Source organism: Anoplopoma fimbria, chromosome 9, assembly GCF_027596085.1.
Source record: "Anoplopoma fimbria isolate UVic2021 breed Golden Eagle Sablefish chromosome 9, Afim_UVic_2022, whole genome shotgun sequence".
Taxonomy (NCBI): Eukaryota; Metazoa; Chordata; class Actinopteri; order Perciformes; family Anoplopomatidae; genus Anoplopoma; species Anoplopoma fimbria.
The window spans coordinates 9,062,449-9,088,096 of NC_072457.1; the positions used below are offsets into that span (position 1 = coordinate 9,062,449).

Here is a 25,648-nt window from a genome sequence, read left to right on the forward strand (position 1 = left end):
GATGTTGTCTGTAAGATTTGATTTAGAGGATGAAGAATCAAATGTTATTATATGTTGGTTTATATTCTGCACGTGGCTGTTTGTCATCAATCTTACTCTGTGATGAAGCATTTCATAGAAATCTAAACAGCAGAAAATCGTTGCCTGCATGTGCAAAGATGATGCACAGACGAGAACAGCTTTACTCTTTTTCCTTTTGGATGAAAACAATACATAAGCAGTTTACAGTACAATACATAGAGCGTTCATTTCCCCTTCCTCATCTCCCATTACATAGATCTTTGTAGCACTCTAAAGAGGGATGTTTTTGTTTTATCATCAACATGAGCATAACAGTTCAATCTAAAAAAAAAAGAATTCCTTTTATTAATGGGTTACAATGCAATATGATTCAGAGCAATAGAACCACAGGGCAGGTGAAACATGACCTCTTAAGGGGCTTCTGTAAGTTTTCTAAATAGCAGTACAGAGCTGACCGTAGTCTCCACCGAGCTGTGTTCACAGATAATGGATATGTTGAGACAGCACAGTCTGTCATGTCTGAGTGCTCTCTAATATTTGATTAGCTGAAGCAAAGGAAGGAGGGGAGAAGCATGTGGGGGAATATCTTTTTCACAGTTGGCTCACCGACATGTATGTGAGCTGAAAGACGCTATAAAAGGTGTTTGTGAAAGTTGATAGACACAAGACTTTTTTTATGCCCTTGGCCAGGACTCCCTCGGAAAAGAGCTTTAAAATCTAAACGGCATTATTATTGATAAATAAAGGTTGAATAAATAGTTGAATTCAACAATGCTGCCTTTGTTTGGTGTGAGGCTATATGTTAAATATAATCAGTTGCGTTGTGTAATGTGTTCCGATTTTTGGGTCACAGGCATGCTTAACCACTTGTTTTGTTAGATATTCCATTTTTTCAATATTATTATATTGTTTAATACGACAGAATCCAGCTTGCAAACACTTTTGTCTTTTCAACCTGTGTAGGTAATGTGGGTATGCAACCTGTGCCGTAAACAGCAAGAGATTCTCACCAAATCAGGAGAATGGTTTTCGGGGTCAGGGGTGCGGCCTGGGAGCCTGGGCACCTCCTTGAACAACCCAGCCACTGGAGGTGAGGCCCAACGGGACAGGAAGCTGCTCCGCTCCAGGTCCCAAGCCCCGCCCTCCGACACCAACGCAGGGCCGCCTGACGGGACACAGCCGGCCGCTGGTGTCACTGCTGCCAAAGGTGCTGACACCATGCCGGGCTCCCGCTCCCAAAGTGAGCCACCTAGAGAAAAGTAAGGCGTTCATTTACACACATTGAACACAACCTCTGTGATATTTTTCGTCTTTAAGCGGCAGTAGTTGTCCCTAGAGAAGGTTTTACTTAAAAAACACCAACTTTTCATTATAATGATGGGAATTGGAGAATAGGAAACCATATTTTTTTTCAAATCCCTGAAAGCTTGGACTACTTGCTGGAAAAAGCTGTTGTTGTTTTTTAATCCCTTGGGTATACAAAATAAGAATAGATCTGTGTTTGTTCTAGTTTTACCAGGGGAGAAGCTAGGTCAAAGGTTTAAGTCTTGAGAGGTCTTTGATTCAATCCCTTTTGTTTTCATCCAGTGAGTGAGTTAGGTAAGAGTTGTTGACAAATCAAAGTTTTAATCTGTTCTCTTTAAAGGTGACCAAGGTTTTGCAAATATATAATAAATGTGTTTCTCAGCCTTTGTTTTCATTTCACAAATACCTGTTGTAATCGAAAAGATGCACCTTTGCTATTTCTGTCTACGTAGACTTTATAAAACATTGGTATAATACATCCTCTTCTCACACAGGAAAAGGCCAGTTTCCCTCCATGAACAAAATGGTAAGGGCGGCATGGGGCGTGGTAGTGGCCGAAGACCTGCTGGGAAGTTGTCGTCTCAGTCCTCCCTGGATGAGCGAGTGGTTCCTGGGGACAGAGGAGAGAGACGTTTGGGAGATGGACGGAGGCTGGAAAAGATCCATTCTCAGGACTACGAGGACGGGGAGGGGAACATGGGTCGTCCAGAAACACACCGGAGACGCCCAGAGGAAGAGGAGCAGAGGGAGCGGCAGCGGCGCGAGGAGGAGTTCCAGAACCGTTACCGTAGTGATCCCAACCTGGCACGATACCCGGTGAAACCACAGAAGGAGGAGCAGGAGATGCGCATGCATGCTAAGGTGTCCAAGGTCCGACATGAACGACGGCACAGTGATCTGGCGATCAACGAGGTCGGGCTGGGGCCTGGTGAAGGAGGAGGTGGAGGGGAGGTGCCTGAAAACCGTCTGGCCAGGAGGGGTGGAGGTGGGGAGGGAGACCACAAGGCCCTCTTGGAGAACCACCGAGCCTTCTCTGTGGATAGGACCGTGGGGGTTGGAGGGGGAGCTCAACCTGGAGGAGGTGGAGTGAGATCAGGACCCCAACCTGGGGGACCGGTGCCTCCAGATTGGGGACCGAACAAAGGCTGCCTGGAGCCCTGTACAACACGGACACCAAGGGACAAGGGTGGGGACAGCCTGCTGAGGAAGGACTCTCAGAGCTCGGACCAGTCGGAGTCTTTGCGGCCGCCCCCTCCACGGTCATACAAGAGCAAGCGCGGAGTCAACAAGAGGCAGATGTCCATCAGCAGCTCAGAGGAGGAAGGCGGCTCCACGCCCGAGTACACCAGCTGTGAGGACGTGGACATGGAAAGCGTCAGCGAGAAAGGTCAGTCAGACAGATGTGCTCACTCCACTAGCTTACCAAGCTAAATCTATCCACACTTACATACCTTGCACTGTTTGCTGACATCCCTTTCCTTACATTGGACACTGTTCCTTACAGTAAGTCACAGCTGTTCTTTTTCTACCCACCAAAACTTGTTAATGAGCTGCTGCAGCTCTCACCTAGAGACCTCGCTCACATGCTCGTCCTTAATCTGCACACACGATCCTCATTCTGTCTACCTGAATCATAACGCACCTTTGATTTCTGCATATGTCGTATTCTCATCTCATCTTGTCAACAGCGCTTTCAGGCCTTGCCTGCATCACCTACTGTGTACCCAGTGCAGCGTGGGCAGGATTAGAGTCACAGGTTTGATGGCTAATTGTAGCGGGTAATTGACCTGTAGCTAAAACTCTGAGGGATCGAAAGATCCTTATTAAATGATTGGACTAATTATCATACACTTTTTTTTCAACCTGAGAAAGAATTGTTACTAGGATGAGAGATGGCTGCAAAGATTAAATTATCCTAAAAGTGAAATAAGTGTTTTTCCATTGCAGCGTCTTTCTTCTTCCCAAACTTCATGGCTATTCTTTCCTAGCGTTAGCATTCAAAATAGCCTTGTAGTAGAATTATGATAATGTGCAAACAAAGCAGAGAGATATTTTGGCTCTGAAGATTATTCTAATACCAGCACATTCTAATGTGGGACTGTAAAACTATACGATAAGTGATAGGGTGACGGACCCGCCCAGCATACAGTGAATTACTATCCCTGTGTGTCATCTACACCTCTGTGCTGTGGCTAAACCCTGCCGCTCCCAGGACAGCTCTCATTTATTTGAAGAGTCCCTGTGATTTAGGCCAGCAGATTTGTGGAATTGGGTCAGTGGCTCGCATGCTATGTAATGCTTCGCAAACAGCCAGCTGCACCAGCCAACCATGGACCACCGGCTGCAATAAAGCCTCGCCGTGGTTGCATGCGTCACGGTCACCGCTGGCTTCTCGATGCCTATGTAGTTTGCAGCTCACCACTATCAGAGTGGCCAAGTTAGGCTGTGCTATAAACCACCAGAGAGCGTCTAAGTTCAAGAGGCAGTAGGTAGAGTTAGCTGTGCTCTATCAGATTATCTCTCTCACTGGTCACAGAAGGGGCCTGTTCCAGATGTTTTAATCCAGATTACTATAACTCAGGGACTGGTAATGGGTAGATGGTGTGGATTGGGATTATTAGCTGTTTTAAACACTCTTTAGCTAGCTGGGCCTCAAAACAGGATTTCTCCTTTTACTCTCCTCCATGGCATGAAGAAAGTTTTGCCGGATGATGTGAAGAATGTTTCCGTATACAGATGAAATAGGATAAGTTATATGGTAACACCATAGCAAGTATATTTCTGTTTTTTTATAAGAAATGGTATTTGAAGAGCTTGGTGTCAGCTGATTACTATATTTAGACGAGGCGTGACAGTCTGACAGCAACAGAGGCTTTGGTGTCAAGAGTTGGACTGGGTGTTACTGCGAGTTTATGAGTTGTGATGAACAACCTCATGTTATGTGCCTGCAATTAAAGAGCCTCGTAATTTAAGTGTAATGGTCTCACTATTTAAAGATAGGCATATGTGTTAGACTGCAACCAACCTCAAATGAATAAATGAAACAAATATAAATCCCTTATTTCCATCACAGTTCCCACATTGTGTTAGTTTCTCTGTCAGGCACTTAATCTTACTTATTACTTGATCCCAATACGTCCTTTTCCTCTTCACCAGACTGGAGAAATGGCGCCATTAAATGTTTATCTCATGAGCCCAACTCCTAATGTTTGCGATTCTAGTTAATGGAAGGAGTTTCTGGAAATTTGATTAGAATGAACACTGAATTTAGATGGAAACATTCCTTTTAATTTACATTGCAAATGTGCTGGCAAAGTGTTGCTCATTCACACATCTAGCAGTTCCAGCGCAAAATTAGATGTCAAATGGAGTCGCATTTTTGGTAACCTGGCAAAACAAGGTTCAACATTTAAATCCTTTTAGCTCTGTTTTTGGTCTCCACCAACTCCTGAGGGATAATGTGTCTCTTTAGCTGCTAAATGTTCCACTATTTCACCAGCTAGTTGTCAGCTGTTTGCTGCTGAGAAGGTAATATACAGTTGGCTTACAAAGATTTTTTTTACTGATAAGAGCGGTAAGAGTGGTCAGCTACTTTAAAGTCAAAACTCTATAAAAACCGTGAGGAACAGCATATTCAGCTGACAATTCTCTGTAGGTTCATCACAACCAGAGACCCCCTTCACAATATCACACTTACTACCTTTACATGGACACTAATATTCTGAATATGACAATATTGCAAATTTGATATGGGTCACGTAAACAGATTATTTTGTTTGGATTTTCAGAATTAGGTGTTATTCTAAAGGTAGCATTTTCAGATTACGACATTTTGGATATTCAAATCTTGTTCTGGTTTTAGGAGCAATTTTTGGACATGTATACAGCGCATTCGGAAAATGACTCTCATTTGCGGTATTCACTGCAGTTTGCGACACACAGGTTCTTGTCTGCTCAAAGCCAGCTCTGATCGTTGTACACATGGCTGTACACTGGGTTTAAACCAACTAGCTAACACTTTGCATCGATGCATGCCCAAAATAAAAGCCCACGTTTCTTGTTTAAAAATGATGAAAGATTTGGATATCAACAGTTTTTTGGGTTTGGCACACGTATCCCAACGCCAACCATTTCAAGAAGGTAATGAAAGATGGAGGCTGTGTCTGCATGGCTGAACATGCTGCATGTAAATGGAAATATTAGTGTAATAATCGTTTTCATTAGCCATGTAAACAGCTTTGTAGGAATATTGCCTTTTTCGGAATAAGGCTAAAAACTGAATATATCTTGTGCATGTAAACGTAGTCACTGTCATTTATACATTATTATTGTAGAAATATCAATTATAGCCACTTAATATAATTAATGTTAAGTCAGATGACTTGCTGTGTTGTTTAATTTTCTTGAAAACAACATAATAGGATTGATAAAATGACATAACATAACAAAATGAAGTCTTGAAGTTATTAACCTGTGAGACATTCTGTCAACTATATGTGACAAGTAAAAAATACATGAGGTTGATGCAGAGCACAATTAATGAGGAATGCATGCAACATAGCTCGGATTAAAAGCTTTGATTTTTTTTTTCAACACATAAAACAGACATGATGTATAAGAGGATGTTGTTATGTAATTTTCATGCAGAAGCAGTTATGTATATGTTCCAGGAATCCTCTTAGCAGGATTACTGTAATCAGTGTTTACATTGTGGTTTCCCATTCTGCCCAATAAATTACACATCCCACCGGATATACAAGTTTTATATCTGAGAATATGGCTTTAATTAAACAGCAGGTTTGACTCAGTTTGAGGTAAAATGGAAGCAAAGAGTGATTCAATGTAATTGGGTTTCTTTTTTTGGTGTAAAGATAACAACAATGTGATAATGGTGCCAAGGAAATGGAAGAGGAAGTCTGCTGTTGGGATGGCCCTGCATCCCAGTGCACTTTAGCCACCATTGTGTGTGTGTGTGTGTGTGTGTGTGTGTGTGTGTGTGTGTGTGTGTGTGTGTGTGTGTGTGTGTGTGTGTGTGTGTGTGTGTGTGAGATATCCTACATTTACCAGAATCCCTTCAAAGGTGCCCAGAGAATGAGCATGAATATGAACTTGTTGTACTATAATGTACGTACAACATATATGTATGTGCTGGCGCAGAGAGCATTAGCAATGATGTGGATTTTTTTTTATTTTACAGTTAAACGAACTTAGTCATTGCTCAATCATGAGGCATTTTAGCCGTCTATAAATGTTTACATCGTAATATGGCCCGTTATCTTCTTGGAGAATTTGTTGTCTGTCTTTTACACAAAGTAGAGCACCAGAGTAAGCCACTACTTTAACTCTCATGCAAAACTCTGGTATGAAGCATCGATGATTTAGATTTTATTCTGATGTCTCTACTGTCTACTGTCTCAATTTACGTAATGGTATAGCAGGAAATGTTCTTAGTTAACTAGGTGGGTAAAAAAAATATTAGTCGGTGCAAAGTAACAAAAAACATATATAAGATTACTGGGTCCTTTAACCAAGCCGCTCGGCTCGCGTACATGAACAGTTCATTATGTCTTCCGAAATTAATCTGGGTTTGGCTATTAGTGTATTTACTTTTAGGACCTAATGATTTGAATAAGGGTCCGCCTGTACTGGTCTGCTGACTAACCATTCAGCGTCGTACAGGCCATTTGACGATGGTACAGATCTTCGTTGTGTGCTGTGACACACGCTGTATTCTTTATTCATCTTTCACACATCGGACACACATCAGATTGACGGAAGTTCAAGATCAGTTGGTGTTGAGATATTTTATATATACAATGTTGCAGGGATTTTGTTGAGCTTGTTAAATAGCAGATTGAGCGGCAGAGGAGGTGAGGCTCTATGACACACACACACACACACACACACACACACACACACACACACACACACACACACACACACACACAGTTTATCAAGAACAATACTACGTTAATACCTGAAAAGCTTTGATGTAGCATCAGTTAGAAGAGCAGCCCAGTTTTTTGTAATCTGCCCAGCGTGTTCATTCTCCAGAACTAAAAACCCCTACTCAGCAGTTCAAACTGTGGAGTCAGCATTTATCCTCTCTCAAGTATTCTCAGTGGACTTTCAGTTCTCAGATTAGCAGCACTCGAGTCATGTCAACTCAGACTTTTTTCTGATTTTTTGATCTCCAGAGCAGTCATTTTCATTTGTTTCTTCTTGAATATTATTAAGATTGTTTTTGACAAACAGCAGTGCATGTGTTGAATATTATATCCCGTAAAATCTATGCTTGATTCTCTCCCGTCCTGCTCTCTTTTGCCAGAAACTTCTATTGAATCATTCTTTTCGCTCTGTGCCAGGCTCAAACATTTTACTAACCTTGAAACTGAAGTTCCCCAGAGTCTTTTAAATCCTCCATCTGATGTCATCTTGTTGTTGTTTTTGTACCTGTGGTGGAAAAGTGGCCACAAATCTCACAGGCTTCTCTGGTCTTAATCTGGGCCAGTTAGTTCTTGTACTCAAGCCGACCATCTGTCAGTGTTAATGAGAGCTGGGATACTCTGACAGTCACTGGGGTCTTTGTCCTCTCCATGAGTTTTGGACAGGCACGGTGAATCAGTTTGATTATGAATGAAGGTTTTTTTTTTAGCAGCAGTTCTGTTATGTCACATGAGACACATATTAATACCAGGTGTTAATGTTATCAGGTACAATCTGGACACGATATGCATTTTTAATGTAAGGTGTAAAAGGGGTAAAAAAGAGAAAACATTGCCCTGTTGACATTGAACTGTTGACATTGAACTGTGTCAAAATGTTTCTTTGTTTAATATGAAAGTTATCTTTTGAAACCATAGAGTACATGTTCATCTACTGTACATCAAATATACTATTCTCCTGGGTACTGACAGAGGTCAACCCTCTTTCTCTTTCTCTTTCTCTTTTTCCCTGCAGGTGACTGGGACTGTCATTCTCTAGATCCTACAGTGTGGCATGTAAGTTTCAGAAAAATATGAGCAGGTGCTTCCTCTGCTTTTTACCTATAGTAACGCAAATACACCTGCAAAAATACACAAATTATTGAGTGAATTAATTAAAATCTAATTAAAACAACAATTTTTTACATACAATTACATAGGACATTTACCATTTTCTTCCCTCCTCTCTGTTTTCCCTACATTCTTCCCTACCCTCCTTCACAATCCCTCCTAACTTTTCCTGTAGCATCCAGTCACATGGCAGCCGTCCAAAGAGGGGGACCACTTAATCGGACGCATCACGCTAAGTAAGAGGTCGGCAATGCCCCGCGAGGCTGGCTCCCTCCTCGGCCTAAAAGTAAGCAGGGAATCACTTAATCATTCAGACCTGGTTCACACCCAGCTTGTAATTAGCTTGTAAATAATGTGCTGGTGTTTGTTTTAACTGCCCGATGAAACTGGTAATAGAGTGCTGAAGGGATGAAATATTTTTGTAGGCCAACCAATTTACTTTGGATTTGGGATTTTTGCAAAAAATAAGCTCTGTGGCATATAAACGTTTATGATACTTAAGCGTTTTTTGTTCAGCAAGATGATACTTACAAATGAGCCCCACTTTGATGATTTTTGAAATGTAAATTCGATCTCCAGAAGTAAAAAGCTAACATTAGGCTATAAACCAAGTACACCACGATCACATTACTTCATGTCAGCGCCACAAAGCTGAAGGCGGACAAATGGTGGGCATGATGACAGTAGTTAGTAGTCTCATTTAGTCACTTGTTAGCAACGTTCTTTTAGGCACATTAAAGCTTCAAAAATCAAGAGAGAACAAGGAAATGCACATATGAACCTCTGTTGCTATCCCTTCTCCTATCTCTCCTTTGTGTGCAGGTGGTAGGAGGTAAGATGACAGAGACGGGGAGACTCGGGGCCTTCATCACCAAAGTCAAGAAAGGCAGCCTTGCAGATGTTGTGGGACACCTACGAGCAGGTGCAAACATTTTGTTTCTATGCAGCAGCTACTGTTTTCTATGTAGCCTACACTTGATGAATATTGTTTAATCAAGAGGCAGATTTCACTAGAGCAGAATTCAAATTTCAGTTGGACATTAATATGTTCAATTCTCTGTTAGTACCTGTCTTTTTCTCGTCAAATATCCTGGGTGATTTGCCTCAAGCTGGATGATCAATGTGTGTTTTGGCCATCTTGGTTCCAGGTGATGAGGTGCTGCAGTGGAATGGAAAGTCGTTGCCGGGAGCAACTAAGAAAGAAGTGTACAACATTATCCTTGAATCCAAGGCTGAACCTCAAGTGGAAATAGTTGTTTCAAGACCTATAGGGTAAGATTAACATTATCAATGTATTATAATCATCAATAAAGTACTTAAGAGATGGCACTGACAGACACTTTCAATATGTTTCCCTCCTTTATCTCAAAGCTCTATCAACCGAATTCTGTCCAAAAACTTCTTGAGAAAAGTGTATAGAGCATATCAGTAAGTAGTGCTGATTCAGTGGGTGGAGCCTCTTTCCCTCATGCCTTCCCTGAAATCCTGCAATCCAAGAGATGAATCCATTTTTTTCCAGCTATCCTTTTTCTCCTCCACTACCCGACATGTCTAACATGTAAACGTGTGTTTGATTGACTGCTCGCTCTTCGTCTACCATGAGACTGTTTGTTGAGTCTTTTACTCATTCATTGTATAGAGATGAATGCAAACTCAACTCCTGACTGTGTCCCTACATTTCAAGTGTCTAAAAGTATATTCTGTTCATTTGAAGTTTAATAATTCACTGACTCTCTTTTAACAGAGACATCCCAAGAATCCCAGAGTCCTCTCACCCTCCTCTAGAATCTAGTAAGTGTTAGTATGTGCAGCTTTGTTGGCTGTAACTTAATGTTATTAACATCTTTTACTACAAGTATTGGAGTTTATTGTGCTTTTTTTCTTTGATTTCTAACTACAATTGTTCATCTCCATAACAGCAGGCTCCAGTTCCTTTGAGTCCCAAAAGATGGACCGACCCTCTATTTCAGTGATGTCTCCTACCAGCCCAGGGACCCTCCGAGACCTTCCTCTGGTACTGCCTGGACAGCTCTCTGTGAGTATCTGAATGGGACTGAGACACCTGTGTTCTCTCCAAACTTGGAAGCTTGGTCAGTGGTCAAACTATGACGCTCCACGAACCCCTCTAGCCTCAGTTTTGCGAGGCTGCCTTTAGATGGCGCATTAATTATGACACGAGAAAAGAGGAAAGCAGGAGACATAGTATAAAGAGTCAAATACAGGATTTTCACCCAGGAGACCAGCATTCGGGTCCCGTGTGAAACTAAAAGTCAATGTTGGCTTATTTAAATTTGCTTAACTTATGTAACATACAAGACTCATGCCACATACTTAGCTTACGAATGTTATTTAAGTTACGTAACAAACATACTAGTTTTAACCTAAACATGATTTAAAAAAAAATCCTAACCAAGTAGTCATCATCATGTACTTCACATACTTAACCTCCATGCTGAAAAATAATGCTGAAGAGGTACCCAGTGTGTTTAAAAATCAACGGCAACGAGTCCTGACCAAGATCCGTTTGTGACAAGTTAGGAGTGAGAATGAGTTTGACTAAGACTGAGGTATGTGGGTCATGTGAATTCAGATATGGATAGAGGCTGAAGGTCTTCAACATTATTACAGGTGAAGCTGTGGTACGACAAAGTGGGCCATCAGTTGATCGTCAACGTCCTTCAAGCCATAGACCTGCCACCCCGACCAGACGGACGACCTCGTAACCCCTATGTCAAGATGTACTTCCTGCCTGATAGGAGGTAAGGTCATGTCTTTTATTTTGTCCATCTCACATGTACATTACATCAGTAATGACCAGCGAAAGATCATTACACCAGCAGTAGGCAATATAATCAAGATGATATACATCTGCTTGTTGTTTTTTTCAACATATTATCTATTATCTTTTAAAGTAACTTTCAGCAACATGCCTTCCTCTTGTAATTTAAACTATGTGTGTTCACGCCTTTGTTAGTGATAAGAGCAAACGGCGGACGAAAACAGTGAAGAAGAGCGCTGAACCCAAGTGGAACCAGACCTTCCTTTATTCCCACGTCCACCGGCGGGACTTCAGAGAACGCATGCTGGAGATCACAGTCTGGGACCAGCCCAGAGTCCAGGAGGAGGAGAGCGAATTCCTGGGAGAGGTGGGACAAACATGATATATATTCATTATTTTTACAATTAAAATATTTGCAGCTCGAGCTGTTGGGATTTTCTGGATTGGACAGTAAATAGGAATACCCTGTATACTGTTATGTTACACATGTAGTATATTGTGTACCATATCATATCTGCTTTTCCCGCCACTACTAACGATGTTGGTCACTTATGTGCACTAGAGTTTATAAAGGAGAAGTGTGTTATGAGGATGTTGCAATTACATGATCAGCGCCTTATAGCTCCAGTGTGTAAGATTGAATGGCATCTAGTGGTGAGGTTGCAGATTGCAACAAAATGAATAGCCCTCCACTCACCCCGCTCAGACAAATCTAAGAACCTACGGTGGGCTTCAGGTAAAGTAAAAATGCAAAAGGCCCTCTCTAAAGCAATTGTTTGGTTTGTCCTATCTGGGCTACTGTAGAAACATGGCAGACTTCTTGAGGAGGATATGTAGACGAAGGACTCATTCTAACCTTACGAAAATATATTGATTCTTAGTTTCAGGTGTTCATACACAAATTAAAATATATGAATGAATATTTCAATTACATTTCTGCTAACAAATCCCCCTAAATCCTACACACGGCCCCTTTAACCATTAGGTCACCAGAGCGCCTCATGTCATGTACACCTTGGGATGTTGAGTAATGACAACATAAGTTTATAATACAACCATTAAACCTCTCTATCCTCTCTCAGATCCTGATAGAGTTGGAGACGGCCCTGCTGGACGACGTTCCTCATTGGTATAAACTCCAAACGCACGACATGTCCTCTATACCTCTGCCCCAGCCCTCCCCGTACCTCCCACGCAGACATGTCCATGGAGACAGCCCCAGCAAGAAACTACAAAGTATGTCTGTTTTTATACACAGTTTTTTTTATAGGCTGTGTGTGTATATATAAATATGTGTTTGTTTGATTTAATCCCTGTTTTGTGAACCTACAGTGCGTCTGAGTGCGTGGTTGCTAACCTTTCCTTTGCTGAGCTTTCTCTTTTGTGTCTCTCAGTGTGGGAGACTAACAGCAGAACCTCTCCACCTTACCCTGTTCTGTATGTGTGTGTGTTGTGTGTGTCTGTGTGTGCGCGCAGGGTCTCATCGCATCATTGATACAGAGTTTGATGATGGTTTGATGGTAGTGACTAAAGGTGGGTGGGGGGCATGGTTACTGAGCACTTCCTCGTGTCAGCCTGTAGGAGCCCAGCACTGGATGAGAGAGCGTCTTCTCTGCATCCTCCAGCCTCCTTTTGGCTCCACTCTATGTTTTAGAACAAATTGCACCCAACTCAAAGTAATTAATCTTTGTCATATCAGCCAAAGGCAAAACTTTTGTAATTCATCATATTGCTAGTGGACTGCAGATTGTGAATAGCAGTGTTGCATTGTGCAGCCTTTGCAGTGCTGCAGTTGAGCGGTGCACTGTACATCACCGAGGCTGCAGTGAACAGCTTCTCCTCCTCTGCTGGGCCGTAGAAACACTCAAGCACTGAGTGCATGTTAGACTGTAGAGCTACAGCTCTTCACTGCCATTCCACTGAGTTTCTTATCATTCTCCTGCATGCTTCACTGAAAGGACACTGAGCGTGTACAGTAGAAGCTGAATATGTGTTATTTTAGCCAATAGAATCACTACAACTGCTTTGTTGTTGGACTGTTTCTGCTGTGGCTTAATTTCCTGTCAGATGAATGTGGACCTGGTTTAAATAGTCAAACCTTTTTGTAGTTCGCTTTGGCGTTTTCCAAATGCCAAATGGTTTGAGGATGTTAAATGAGCGTAAGAGAGAGTTACACAATCTCTCAAATTACTCTAAATATTACAATACCCATGAGGCTCTGCCACAATTGCTATGGAGAAGAAGCCAGTCAGATGTGCATTAATTAGAGCTGTTGCAAAATAAAAATTCCTTGCTGTCATTTCAGAACAAAATACGCCAAAGTTGCTCTATTCATCCAAAATTGACCCATAATCCAAAAGAGGTAATTTAAGCCTCAGATTGTTTTACCATTTTATTACCAAAGTGGTATCTCTACCTTCTGCTCAAGGTATATCACATAATTTTAAGCTTAGGGAGAAGATTTTCTTACCAAATTGCATCTTGGGATGGGTAGTTTTTATGTACACAGGCTTGTTCCTTGACTTTCTTTATCAAAGAACCACATATCTTCTCTCAATGTTCCTCATCTTCTGTACTGATCATTCAACCACTTTAATTTGCGACCAAGTCTTGGACATGCTTCTATCTTTGTTTATGCAGAAAATGTACTCCTGGAGCCCTAAACATCCATAATATCCCCTTCCACTTTGCAACTCTAATTCATATCTTATGTAGCAAACACTCAATGTATGTATAACTCCTGTATGCCTAAAAGAAAATGAAGCAAATTGAGGTGTAAATTAGGGATGCACTGTATAAGAAAAATATGCATTGAATATCACAATAACGATATTACTTGCAACAACAGATATTAAAGTGTAATCAGATATTGAAGTGACTGATGATTAAAAAAACAACATATTGTTCAGCCTACTGTAAATATCAATCTCATGCATTTATTGTTAAGTATCTTGTGGATTATTTATGAGCTATTCTATGTAGCTGTAGTAGTTAAATATCCCAAAGGCGCTAAAAGTCTGAACTCTCATCTCACCTGGCTCTCCTAGCAGGTTAAAACAAGATCTGAGAGCTGCACATCTCACTGATCTCAGGTCTGACAGAGACATTGCAGAAACAGTCAGCTACTCAGGCTAGGTCACATGACTAGCTCACCTGTTTGCTAGCTGGTCATCTGCCTGTAAAACATCCTAATGTGATGTTCTACAGTCTGTAAGAGAATGGCATCTGTAGTAGTAGTCAGTAGCTGAAAACTGGTGCATCCTTATTAAGGACACACACCTAATGCCTGGGTGTGTGTGTGTGTGTGTGTGTGTGTGTGTGTGTGTGTGTGTGTGTGTGTGTGTGTGTGTGTGTGTGTGTGTGTGTGTGTGTTTCTGTGTTTTTCTATGTGTGTATCAATGAATCAAACAAACCTTGTTGTATGAATGTGTGTGTGTGTGTGTGTGTGTGTGTGTGTGTGTGTGTGTGTGTGTGTGTGTGTGTGTGTGTGTGTGTTGTTTCTGTGTGTGTATCAATGAATCAAACAAACCTTGTGTGTATGTGTGTGTGTGTGTGTGTGTGTGTGTGTGTGTGTGTGTGTGTGTGTGTGTGTGTGTGTGTGTGTGTGTGTGTGGAATTCTGCTTTCTTTTGCACTTGTGTGTTGGATGCATCTGTGCTGGATCTGTGTGTGTGTTTATTTGTTTGGGTGTGTGTAGGTGCAGAGCGTAACTCCAGGGAGAGAGAGCGGGGCAGTACGTTGGCTGTGCCTGAGCAGCAGCGAGCCGTCCAGCACCGCTCCCGGTCAGTGTCTCCCCACAGAGAGGACTCCTGCAGGGCTCGGTCACGGCCTGCACACGTGCCAATGCAAAGGTCAGCAACACCTGAGGGAATGACCTGGTGAACTGTCAGTGGCGTGTGTGTTGTCTGACAGTATTTCAGCATCAGTAGGTATCTAACAGGTAGTCAGTGGGGTAGGTTAGTCAGATATATTTAATGATCTCAGTGTTTAGTAAAGGGAATATCCATATAGAGTCTCAATCATACATACGAGATTACTTGTCAAAGCACCTAACATTGTAGCGTTTTAATCAGATTACTGCGTGGTCTGCAACAGCCTCAGTCAGTGTGAGTGTTGATAGCAAAGTGTTCCCCTAACAGGGAATTGATGCAGCTTGTTAACATGTATTTATTAAGGCTTTTAATCTCACTACTTTATGGCCAAATCCCTACCAAATAATAGACGTCTCTGTTTATGGCTGCTGGCGTGACGATGTTATTAACTCTTCTGCCAGCTGGAGGTAGACAAATATGTAAAAGCGAGCATGTCTATTATTCAGATATATCAACAGTACATTTAGCCAGGGGTCTATATAGGAGATGGGATGCGTCTGGGATGTACATAAATGCATAGAAGCGAGACATAATATAAATGAATACATTTTTCTGTTAGTATGTCTTTCTTTCCTTTGCATCTTTTCTTTTTGTATATCACACATCTAGTGACGTATTGTGCAGAAATGGGTTTATCATTACTAGTTTCAGTTATACCTCTTCACAGATATTTGACTATAGAGTGAAGTTTACATATTACAGCAAACCAGACCGATCCATGTCAACCATAAACAAGCAGAAGTTATGTGCTGTTATCACATTTTGCAATCCGTCTAACTTACAGAAATGCTGTCACTTCCTCAGCAGTTCTGTTTTACAACAGATTGTAAATTATTGTGTTGAGACGTGGCCAACATTGTCACTAATAATGACCCAGGCTAAAAACATTGGGGTGGTTGGATGTAGTACAATGTACATTGGCATAGTACTACTTCCATCAGTATAACAATAGAATCATGTCATACTGACCACTCCACTTTTTTAAATAGGAATGCTGTATATGGGTAAATATCTTCCGTTCCATTGTTTCAGTGAATGTTACGCTATCAATGAAAGGCAACGTTGTCTGTCCATGTTTCAAATTGGAAAATTAATTCCTTAATTAAATAGAAATGGAGTGATCATGCCCTTTGAGCCACTGGAAGGATTTTAATGTTTACCTGTGCAGGAAGTGTTGAGTTTCATTGAAGGTGCATTAACAGTGAAAAAAGGGCAAAGTGAAAGCAATTGGAAATAATTTGTGAATGAAAGCAGCATTTCTTTTTTGGTCATAGATCAGTTGTGTTGTGAAGGTGTGTTGCCTGTATGCTATATAATTCTAATAATATTCATCACTATGACATTTTAGTATTATTCTTGTTCTTGTTCTATTCTCAAATTTTGCATTTTATGCATCTGCATTGCTATTTATTTTGCTGAATCCAATTAAATGTTTTGTATTTGTTCATATTGTGTCTGATCGCACCAAAAGTAAGGGTGGACACATTGAATCATCAGAATCACTAACTATGGGCCAAGATTTATATACTAAAATAAAAACATATATTCATTAGATGTTTTTGATTTCTTCAGGAGTCTGGATGAGATCCACCAGAACCGCCACCATTCCCACTCCCCCTCCCGCTACCACGAATCCCACTTAGAGCACCAACGCTCCGGTGACTCGGACTACGAGTACTCTGAGGACAGGTAACCTGTTGTTGGGATCTTTGGGGATTGTAACGGTTATAGGATGGGGTTATGAATATGTTTAAGTTTGCTTTTTACTTGTTAAAAGTTATTTTATAGCAATAGTTTGGATTTTTTAAAGTGGGGTTGTATGAGGTTTTTAGTCAGTGAATTACCTACATGGCAGGCAGAACGCTCCCAGTTTTGAGAAGCAGGCTGGAGTACCAGCACAAGAGCAAAGCAATGCATTGTTGTTGGGCTGCAGCAAATTAGTCACCTAAAGAAAATTCACTTTAAGTGTACGATATATTTTGAATATTTTCAGCGCTTTACCTTGTTGTGAGATAGCCCTCTTCAGCGGAGCATCGAGGCCGAATGCTCTCTTCAAAGCCACGAGACTCCATTGACAAAAACAGTCATTTCACCTTGGATATCACAGGAGTTGCAGGTCTACCGCTGCAGCCATCGGCATCGGTATCGATTGAGGCAGCAGTAGACCAGCAACTCCTGTGTTCTGCAAGGTAAAATTACTGCTTTTGTGAACGGACTCTGGTGACTTTGAAGAGAGAAAATACACTGACTATAGATATGTACCTCATACTTCCCCACTTAAAACAATCCAAACCATCCCTTAAAAGAACAAGATGCCCACACAAGGGATCAGTGCTCCTAGTGGATTCAATCTGCTGCTCTGGTCTTCATCATGCATGAATTAAATGCTTATGGAGTCAGACATGTAAATATTTAGTTCTGTTCTACAAAGGTCGAGTCTGTTTTGGTAAATTAATATGTGCAATGTAATATTGCCAAACTAATTTCTACTAATACTACTAACAATGTGAAACTAGTCATTGCAACATGAATGCAGACTGAATTGAAATCTCAGAATTATGATTTCCTGGTTTCTCTCATTCATAAATTCACTTTGCCTGTCTGAGTTGCCATCCTCTTCTGTTGTGTTTTCTCGGGTTGTTTGTCATTTGTTCACCCATCGTCATGGCAATGACAGTGAGGTCCTGGAGATGCACAGGTCTATCCGTGGTGGGAGTGCCGAGTGCCTGCACACAAACAGGTAAAAAATAATAACAAGAAAGACAACAACCACCATTCAGCTTTATTTCAATAAAAATATGCCATTTTATCATTATTTCCATTACCACTATACTTTAACAACTTCATCTTAACACACTAAATGTTGATATTTTCAATGCAGACAGAGTTTGTTGGTTATCTTAAATGGACTGTAGTTACTGTAGAGTGTATGGGGCCGGTCACACCGAGACACGTATGTAGAAAGCTTTGACCGTTTTCTACTGTTTGGTGCGTGATTTTCGGGTGTTTTTTAGACATGCTTAAAAGCCGCTTTACTTGCTCATCAGCTGTTTTGCCCGACTCGCTTTGCAAAGGGCCGTTTTTGAAGCGGCCTCGCTGTTGCGACGCGTCTCGTTGTGATCGGCCCCTATGTCTGCTTTCTTGCAACCGCATGAACACAGAGTTTAAAGTTCCACATCAGGATCAAGTTGTAGTAGCACTCATAAATTCATGTCTGATGATTGTCTATTACCACGACCGTCTCATAAAAACACACACAACATGCTGATCGCTGTGTGAGGGGATTAGAGACCTGCTTGGTGGTTGACCTCAAAGAAGGCAAAGCTCTTTTGATTAATTTCTTTTATTTATTTATTTTTTATTGTTGCATTTGATGTGTTCACTCACAGCAGTTGTATATTTTGTTTCCACTTTTTGTTTCTTGCCTTGCTTTACGATGCATGAACTCTACTCGTACAACCAGGGGCGTATGTAGATACAGCAACACACTGCCCCCCAAAATGCCCCTGTTAGTAAACGGTATCCATAAAGACATTTACAGGTAAGCATTTAGTGTGAAAGGCAGTCTTGCGTACCCTTCTCTGTGCCTCTACCAGCTTTCCCGTACTCATTTGTGGAGTTGGTGGGTCATTTAGTTGCAGCAATGTTCTCTCAATGCAACAAATGCCCATATGTCGCCCAGACCACTGTGCTGCTTGTGCTTGCTTTGTTCCGAGTGTGTGCCATGTAGCTTTGTCATGGTGCCGCTTGAGCTCTCTAAATGGTATGTGTTGCTTTCCCCTCTGTATGATGCAACCCTTTAAGGACCATACTCATGCTCTCACATGTTGTAGTCCATCAGCTACAAATCACATATACTTTACATCACTTCTGACCATTTTCTAAAACATATCAGAAGATTTTTAGACATATTTCCTACCTTTTTGGTAGCAGTAGAGAGCAGGAAGTCATCAACGCAGTCAAGGGACCAGTCAAGATGTCCAAGAGCGCCATTAGTGTGTTGCTTTCACATGCTATGTTATCAAATAATCAAACCATCAAGCTAAACGATAACGCCATTATAATGAGAATATAGTCATTTCTGTTTCATTGCTAGCTGAATCTCAAGTCTGGGATGTCAAACGATCTAGAACAACAGGGAAACATTATTGATACAAATTGATCACCACTGCACTTCTAATGCAGATGTTTACTAGTCAGGCTAGTGGCAGTTTCCTCATGGTTCCCAGGGAATGAATCCTATTGACTTTTCCTCTAGAACTACTATGAGGTTGACATTTGTGGTTTTGCGTGAAATGTCTCAGCAACAATTGATTGGATTTAACTTTGTCTAACTTTGATTTGGACCAAAAACCTGCAAAGTATTTTTGCATAATAAATTACATTCCTATCAGTCTTAGCTGTAATTTGGTTTTAGTCCCAATAGGCATGCTAGCATGCTGGTGATGGGGAACACGGTAAACACAATACCTGCAAAACATCAGGATTTTAATACTTTCATTGTAAACATGTTGCTGATGATTGCATTTAGCTCAAACGCTCCAGTCTGCCGTAGTACAGTACCGCCTAATAAGCACGACTGTAGTATCTTAGTCTTGTTTAAAGGGTACTCCTACAAACTTTTCATGTCCAGGTAAATAAACTACACAACTTGTCAAGTGTAATGTCTCGTGTCTCCAGACGAGCTTTGTCACTTAAATGATGTCATCAGGATTACCTTGGCTTGGACTTAAAGACTACAAATTATTTCTTTAGAATATAAAGCCTGGGTAACAAGCATAGATTGTATAAAAGTCTATGCTTGTCAATTTTTTTGACCGGCTTGTACAGGTACCAATAGCATAACAAACACTAAGTTACCGGCTAACGCTAGCTAACTAGCTTGGTTAGAAATGTTCATATATACTTCACGCTACGTTAACTGTGATATTGATTCATTTGACAAATGTTTTCTAGTAGAAAAAATGGTTAAAAGAAATTGTACTCGACACAAAAAAAGCAGCAGACTCCTCAGAGTGTCTTTTCCTCGAGCCAAATGCTATTTGTATTGCAAGTTCAAAGCACTTTGGAATTGTTTTAGCTACAGACTAAGGGCAGACTTTATTTGTGTGACTATAATAGGAACCAAAGTTTAAAAGATCTTGGCTTTGCTGCACCGATTAAAAAAAGTGTCTCTTGCGCGTACCCCAAACTTTATGTTAATCCAATACAAAGTTGCTGGTGTAAATTTGTCAGACTTATGTTATGGTTTGGAAATGGTCAATAAAATGTAAAGAATATGTGAGCTGCAGTTAATAGGCTAAACATGCAAAACCACCAGTATTGTTCTTAAACGTATTTATCAGTTAATCATTGATATTGTTCACATTGATATGTAGTATACTCTTACTTTCTCCTTTTCTCTACCTCAGCATTAAAAGCAAATGATGACCAGTATATAATTACCGGAAAGACAGAACTCCTGTTTAAGCAATTTCCTCCAGTTCTGTCAGTTCTGCTCTAATCCTTTTCATGGCAAGCCTAAACATTTTACCGATCCACTGTAGCTTGGTCTCCTTGCCATGTGCCGCCTCGACGGCTTTAGAGCTGTAGATTGTGTTATATAATCAGCATTACATGTAATCTCCTCGTATATGTGTGTGGGGTCAATCCACAGGGAAGGCAAAGGAACTATCTCTTCACTCTTACATAATGAATTCCTCACTCTGAGGTCACAGATGGGAGGATGCACTTCATCTCATGTGTTCGTTTACTGATTTGCAGTGTGTGGTGTTTCCGTCGATCACCAGCATCACACAGAAGGCACATTTCTTATCTAAAGCTATCCACCTTTTTTTTGTGAACTGGGAGTTGAGAGGAAAAAAAATGTGATAATGTGAATGTTGCTTCTTTGTCTCTCCTTATCATGTGCAAGAAGCCTGCATACTTTCATGCTTGTGTTATCTTTCCCTTCACTTACTTTGCTTCTGCTTATTTCTGTCAGTCGCATGTGTCATTTTTGTTTTCCTTTGCCTTCCTTTTGCACGCGGGTCCTTCCCCAACTTGGGCGGTGCTCTGGCACACAGCTCCACCCTCCCCGCATGCCTAAAAAGAAAGACGCCCCTCAGGCAGGAAGGGGGCTGCACCATGCCTCGTAGCATCCTTACTCACCGTGTGCTCAGGTTCACTGATGAGGTCACGGTTAGGTAAGAACCAACCCACTTCACGCACCATCTCCCCGCTCGTCCTCCCTCCACCCAGAGCCTTTTCTTTCTCCCCCCTTATTTTGGGATGACAATGCACAGCAGAGACTTCAGCATGTCCGTGCAGAGCATTAAACAAACACTAAGTCCTAAGCCCTTGTGAGTGTGCGGCATTCGGCCTGAAAACATTATGTGCAATGTCAAGCGATGACACGAAGCCAAACATCTGCTGAGAGTAACTGTTGTCACGGTGCAGCATGACATGGCAAACGTAGCCGAGAATAAACATGAACGCCGGCTCCGTCTCTCCTCTCCGCTCATTCACCCCCTCACACACTCACAAGCAGGCCCCTTTCCCACTTAGACCTGGTTCCCATGGCAACTCACCAACCTTCCATCTGAGTGGTCTCGCAGAGTATGGCCGCGAGGAATGACTGGCTATGATAAATGGAGATACAGCATCAGAGCCATTACATGTTACTGCACTGTCTGATGGCCTTCCTTATTCTCTCCGTGTCTCTCCCTCCTTCCCTCCATTTCCTTTCGGCCTCTTTTTATAAACTTTACTTCACATCATCCTCTTTTTTTCTCACTCTCTCTGCCTTTTCTCTCATCTACCTCCCACTCATCACCCTTTTGTTCTCTCACATTATTCACAATCTCTCTTCTTCCTGACACCTCTGCTCCCACCCTCTGTCCTTGTACATCTTGTCTTCAATTTCTATTTCTTTCTCCTTTTTCTCTCTCTCTCTCTCTCTCTCTCTCTCTCTCTCTGCTGCCATATTGTGGTGGTGCAGCGACCTGCAGCCGCCGTTGGACAGAGTGAGGAGTGCCAGCACCACTTGTCTGAGACCAGACACCAACTTTCACTCCCCTGACAGAGACAGGTATAACAAGAAAATGAACACACATTAATATGCACATTTTGAATGCACAAGATTCAGATATTTTATTTTGAAGATAAATACAGAAACAGGGATCAGTTTTTCTGGACTGCATGATTGAATCATACAACATTTTGGGTTTAGGATGCTGCATGTCTTCACGCCAGTTTATATCATGTGTCCCTTTCATTCATAAAGGAATTTGCATTGCACATTTCCATAGGAAATATCTACCTGCTGTTTAGATTTGGAAATCATTTCAGTGATGTTCTGCACAGAATACTCAGAGGCAGTCTAAAAAATGACGTAAATAGATGTAGGTTTGAGAGCCAACAAATTAGTGTAGAGTTAGATAAAATGATGTTTGTACGTCAAAGCTGCAGCCAACAGACGGTTAGCTTAGCTTGGCACAATAATTGATGACAGAGGTAAACAGTGAGCCTGGCTCCGTTGTTTTCATTTTTATGCTAAACTAACTGTGTCCTGCCTATAGATAATCTCATCCGACTCTCAGCAAGAAAGAGTTCAAATGAATATCCCAAAATGTCACACTATTCCTTAAAATAGATAGATTACAGCAGTAATTAAGTTCCAGTACATTTACCACCTTGTACCAGCCTCGTCTCAGACAAATGGTCTTCTTTTCAAAGAAAACATGTTTTTTCCTGGATTACGTTTTTTATTTTTGATGGGTCCCTTGTTAATTAATTTAAGATGTATATAATTTAACTTATGTATGTAACTTTAGTTGCGTTACAGGCAGACTAATTTATTATTATTATTATTATTATTATTATTATTATTATTATTATTATTATTATTAAACCCAAGCCATGATCTTTTACCAAACCTAACAAAGTTTTTTTTTTTTTTTAATTTACAACTTTGACCAGGTTTTTAAACTTTGACTGTAATCCAGGAGAAGATATGTTTCCCTTGAAACATAATTGAAAATTAAGTTATGTTATATGGAACACAATGTTAAGAGACAAGGTTGCCTTGTAAATGAAATGCTTGTAATGTTCAGATCTTAATATGAATGTCAAGTCAAGCTAAATCTTTGGACTGATATTGTGCCAATGAATTTAAAGAGGATTTAACAATTTCAGAACCTTGACCTTTACTCACTACCAACCTCTCCTGGTGTTCCTACCTTGGGATGCTCCTCCTCCACCCTTCCGCCCCTCTAGGTGCTCCAACTCTTTGCCCCGCAAGACTCCCCCAAGCCCCAGGATCTTAGTAGAACATGTGGGCCCTGAGGAAGACAGGTATACCAGGCCTGCCCCCTCCTGCTCTCCCCAACTCCTAAAACACTACGCTACAGCTCTGCAACTCTGCTTGCCTGCTTGTACCCTCAAAGCCCATCCTGTAGCCTAGCGCTCAATCTGAAATGATAGCGTTGCACAGATCTTGTATCTTTCCCTTTTCCCTGTAAATATTTGTGATCTAAAGCTGTGTAATCCCTTTTTTATTCTGCTCCACCTGCACTTTCTGCTGAGTGCCCGTTCTAAATTTCCCCCACTTCTCTGGCTTCAAAGCGCTTTCTTTTCTGTAAAACTGTTGCTGGTAGAAAAAAGGTTTGTGGAATGTACAACTCTCAGCTTTATGCTTTTACAAACCACAAAAACCAAACCATAAAGTCTCAGCTTGTGCCTTTTACATCATATCCAACACATCAGTCAGTATTCAGTTTTGCCATTCTGTGGGTTGTCACTCGCCATATCATGTTTTTTGTTCCTCTCTCTCTCCCTGTGGTTGCCGTTTGCCAAAACAGGCAGTGTAGCAATTCATCAAGTCCAAACTGTCACAGGGGCAGCAAAAGAAGCCTGGAGGGGGACAGGTAAGATCATTCATTCATCCATTCACTCACTCACCTTATTTATTTATTTCTTCTCATTACTTATGCTTTTCCTCTTCTCGCTGGAGGGATGATATCTACCGTCTGTGACTGGTTATTGATTTTTTCTTCTAAATCACGGCTTGTGCAGTATGTAGCCTTGAATGCAAGCTGAAAATCAAAAAAAGCTCCCTCTTAACACAAAAAACCATTGGAAACATAATGGAGATTAATCCTCTTCTGATTCAGTATGACCATTCATTTGTTACAAACACAGTACAAATGTTTAAAGGTGCTAAGTTCAAAATTCAGAGCATATATCTATGATTGAGGGATTGCCTCCACACAGCTCTCAACATGGCGACCGAGTTGGCAGTCAACAGCTTACAGTGCTGACAGCATTAACAGTGCTAACAAAAGACAACAGTGCTGACAAAGCTAACAGTGTTTAGCTGGGGGAAACAGGAGGGTTAGGCGTTACTACGGCGACAACGGCTCATCAGCTGTAACTGCTGAGTGGTGGCGATTAACCAGCCAGTGGGAAACACACTAGGACTCACATGCAGAAACATGCATGCACTGCCAGCCAGGCCACGTAAACAAAGCACAGAGCAGCTCAGATTACGACACACAGTGGGAGAGCAATTTCATTATCTGCTCAGGTAGACATTGATCTGTCTTTACATAGCAAGTAGTTGTTTGCTGCTATATTCATGCTCTGAATGTCAAATTTAACACCTTTAAAAGTTAATAAGATTTTTTCAACTTCCATTGTTAATAAATACTACTGATAATTACTGTACTTTGCTCAGCGAAGTAGTACGTAAGTAGTAAGTACTTAAGATATTTCTTATTATGTTGAAGTAGAGAGCACCAGCTGTATTTGATTAATGTTTGTTTGAGTTTAAAGCCCGTCGCACGCTCTCTGCACACACTTTTCATTATGGACCTCTGCACAGTCTAAAGAGCACACAGAATGAGTCCCAGAATGAGTGTTGTATTACTTTCATTTTTATTTAATTTTGCTGTGTTTATATGGTTTTATATTTCATTTCTTTTTATTTGCTGATGGCAGTCGTATCCAGCCCACCTCTATCCTGAGGGGCAGTAGGGGGAGAGGGGGCCTGCTGAGGCCGTTTGGCCAGACAGCCTTGGCCGGGTCCTGTCCAAACTCACCACGGCTAGACAGGTGCATGCTACAGCCAGCACTACGCCTCCACTCCCCTGTGTGCTGATTTCCTCTCTCACACTGGGTGTGGTAATACTGTATGCACAAGTATCACATGTAAATATATCAGAAGCCAAAATAATGACATGGTTAATTCCAAGAAAGAACTATAACAACCATGTTAGCTGAGGTTGGCATGTGAATAATATATACTGTTTAACAGTGGATTCTGTAATTTGTGTGAATTTGAGGTGCCATCAGGTACGAAGCTGTGGTTAGTAAAGTTTATTTTATAGTATATTATAGTGCAGTGTAGTATAGTATAGTAACTGGGATATATAGAAATACTGAGATACCGTGCGTACTGTCTATAAACACACTCAGTGCTACTTCCTTTACTTCTCCCGTTCCTTTACTTATTCTGATCCGTTCCTCTCCTAACGTGAGCTTCGACCTCCAATACTGAGCATCAGTTTGTTGTCTCTGTGATTCAGTTTTGGGCTTCACTTCAATCAAGTGATGAACAAAGTCAGAATGATGTGTTTT

At 41.2% G+C, this 25,648-nt stretch overlaps 1 protein-coding gene across 1 annotated transcript in view; it reads left to right on the forward strand.

Moving 5' to 3' along the window:
• Positions 1–25,648, forward strand: part of rims1b (regulating synaptic membrane exocytosis 1b) — a 65,290-nt gene that overhangs the window by 28,338 nt on the left and 11,304 nt on the right. Inside the window, exons 5-24 of the mRNA XM_054604702.1 lie at positions 985–1,280; positions 1,821–2,713; positions 8,287–8,327; positions 8,557–8,667; positions 9,204–9,303; positions 9,530–9,653; positions 10,126–10,172; positions 10,301–10,416; positions 11,010–11,140; positions 11,356–11,527; positions 12,243–12,396; positions 12,637–12,693; positions 14,857–15,010; positions 16,604–16,720; positions 17,709–17,771; positions 21,097–21,216; positions 22,011–22,100; positions 23,288–23,365; positions 23,872–23,937; positions 25,010–25,123. Of these exons, the coding sequence (XP_054460677.1) occupies positions 985–1,280; positions 1,821–2,713; positions 8,287–8,327; positions 8,557–8,667; positions 9,204–9,303; positions 9,530–9,653; positions 10,126–10,172; positions 10,301–10,416; positions 11,010–11,140; positions 11,356–11,527; positions 12,243–12,396; positions 12,637–12,693; positions 14,857–15,010; positions 16,604–16,720; positions 17,709–17,771; positions 21,097–21,216; positions 22,011–22,100; positions 23,288–23,365; positions 23,872–23,937; positions 25,010–25,123 (3,044 nt within the window). The remainder of the gene's footprint in view (positions 1–984; positions 1,281–1,820; positions 2,714–8,286; positions 8,328–8,556; positions 8,668–9,203; positions 9,304–9,529; positions 9,654–10,125; positions 10,173–10,300; positions 10,417–11,009; positions 11,141–11,355; positions 11,528–12,242; positions 12,397–12,636; positions 12,694–14,856; positions 15,011–16,603; positions 16,721–17,708; positions 17,772–21,096; positions 21,217–22,010; positions 22,101–23,287; positions 23,366–23,871; positions 23,938–25,009; positions 25,124–25,648) is intronic.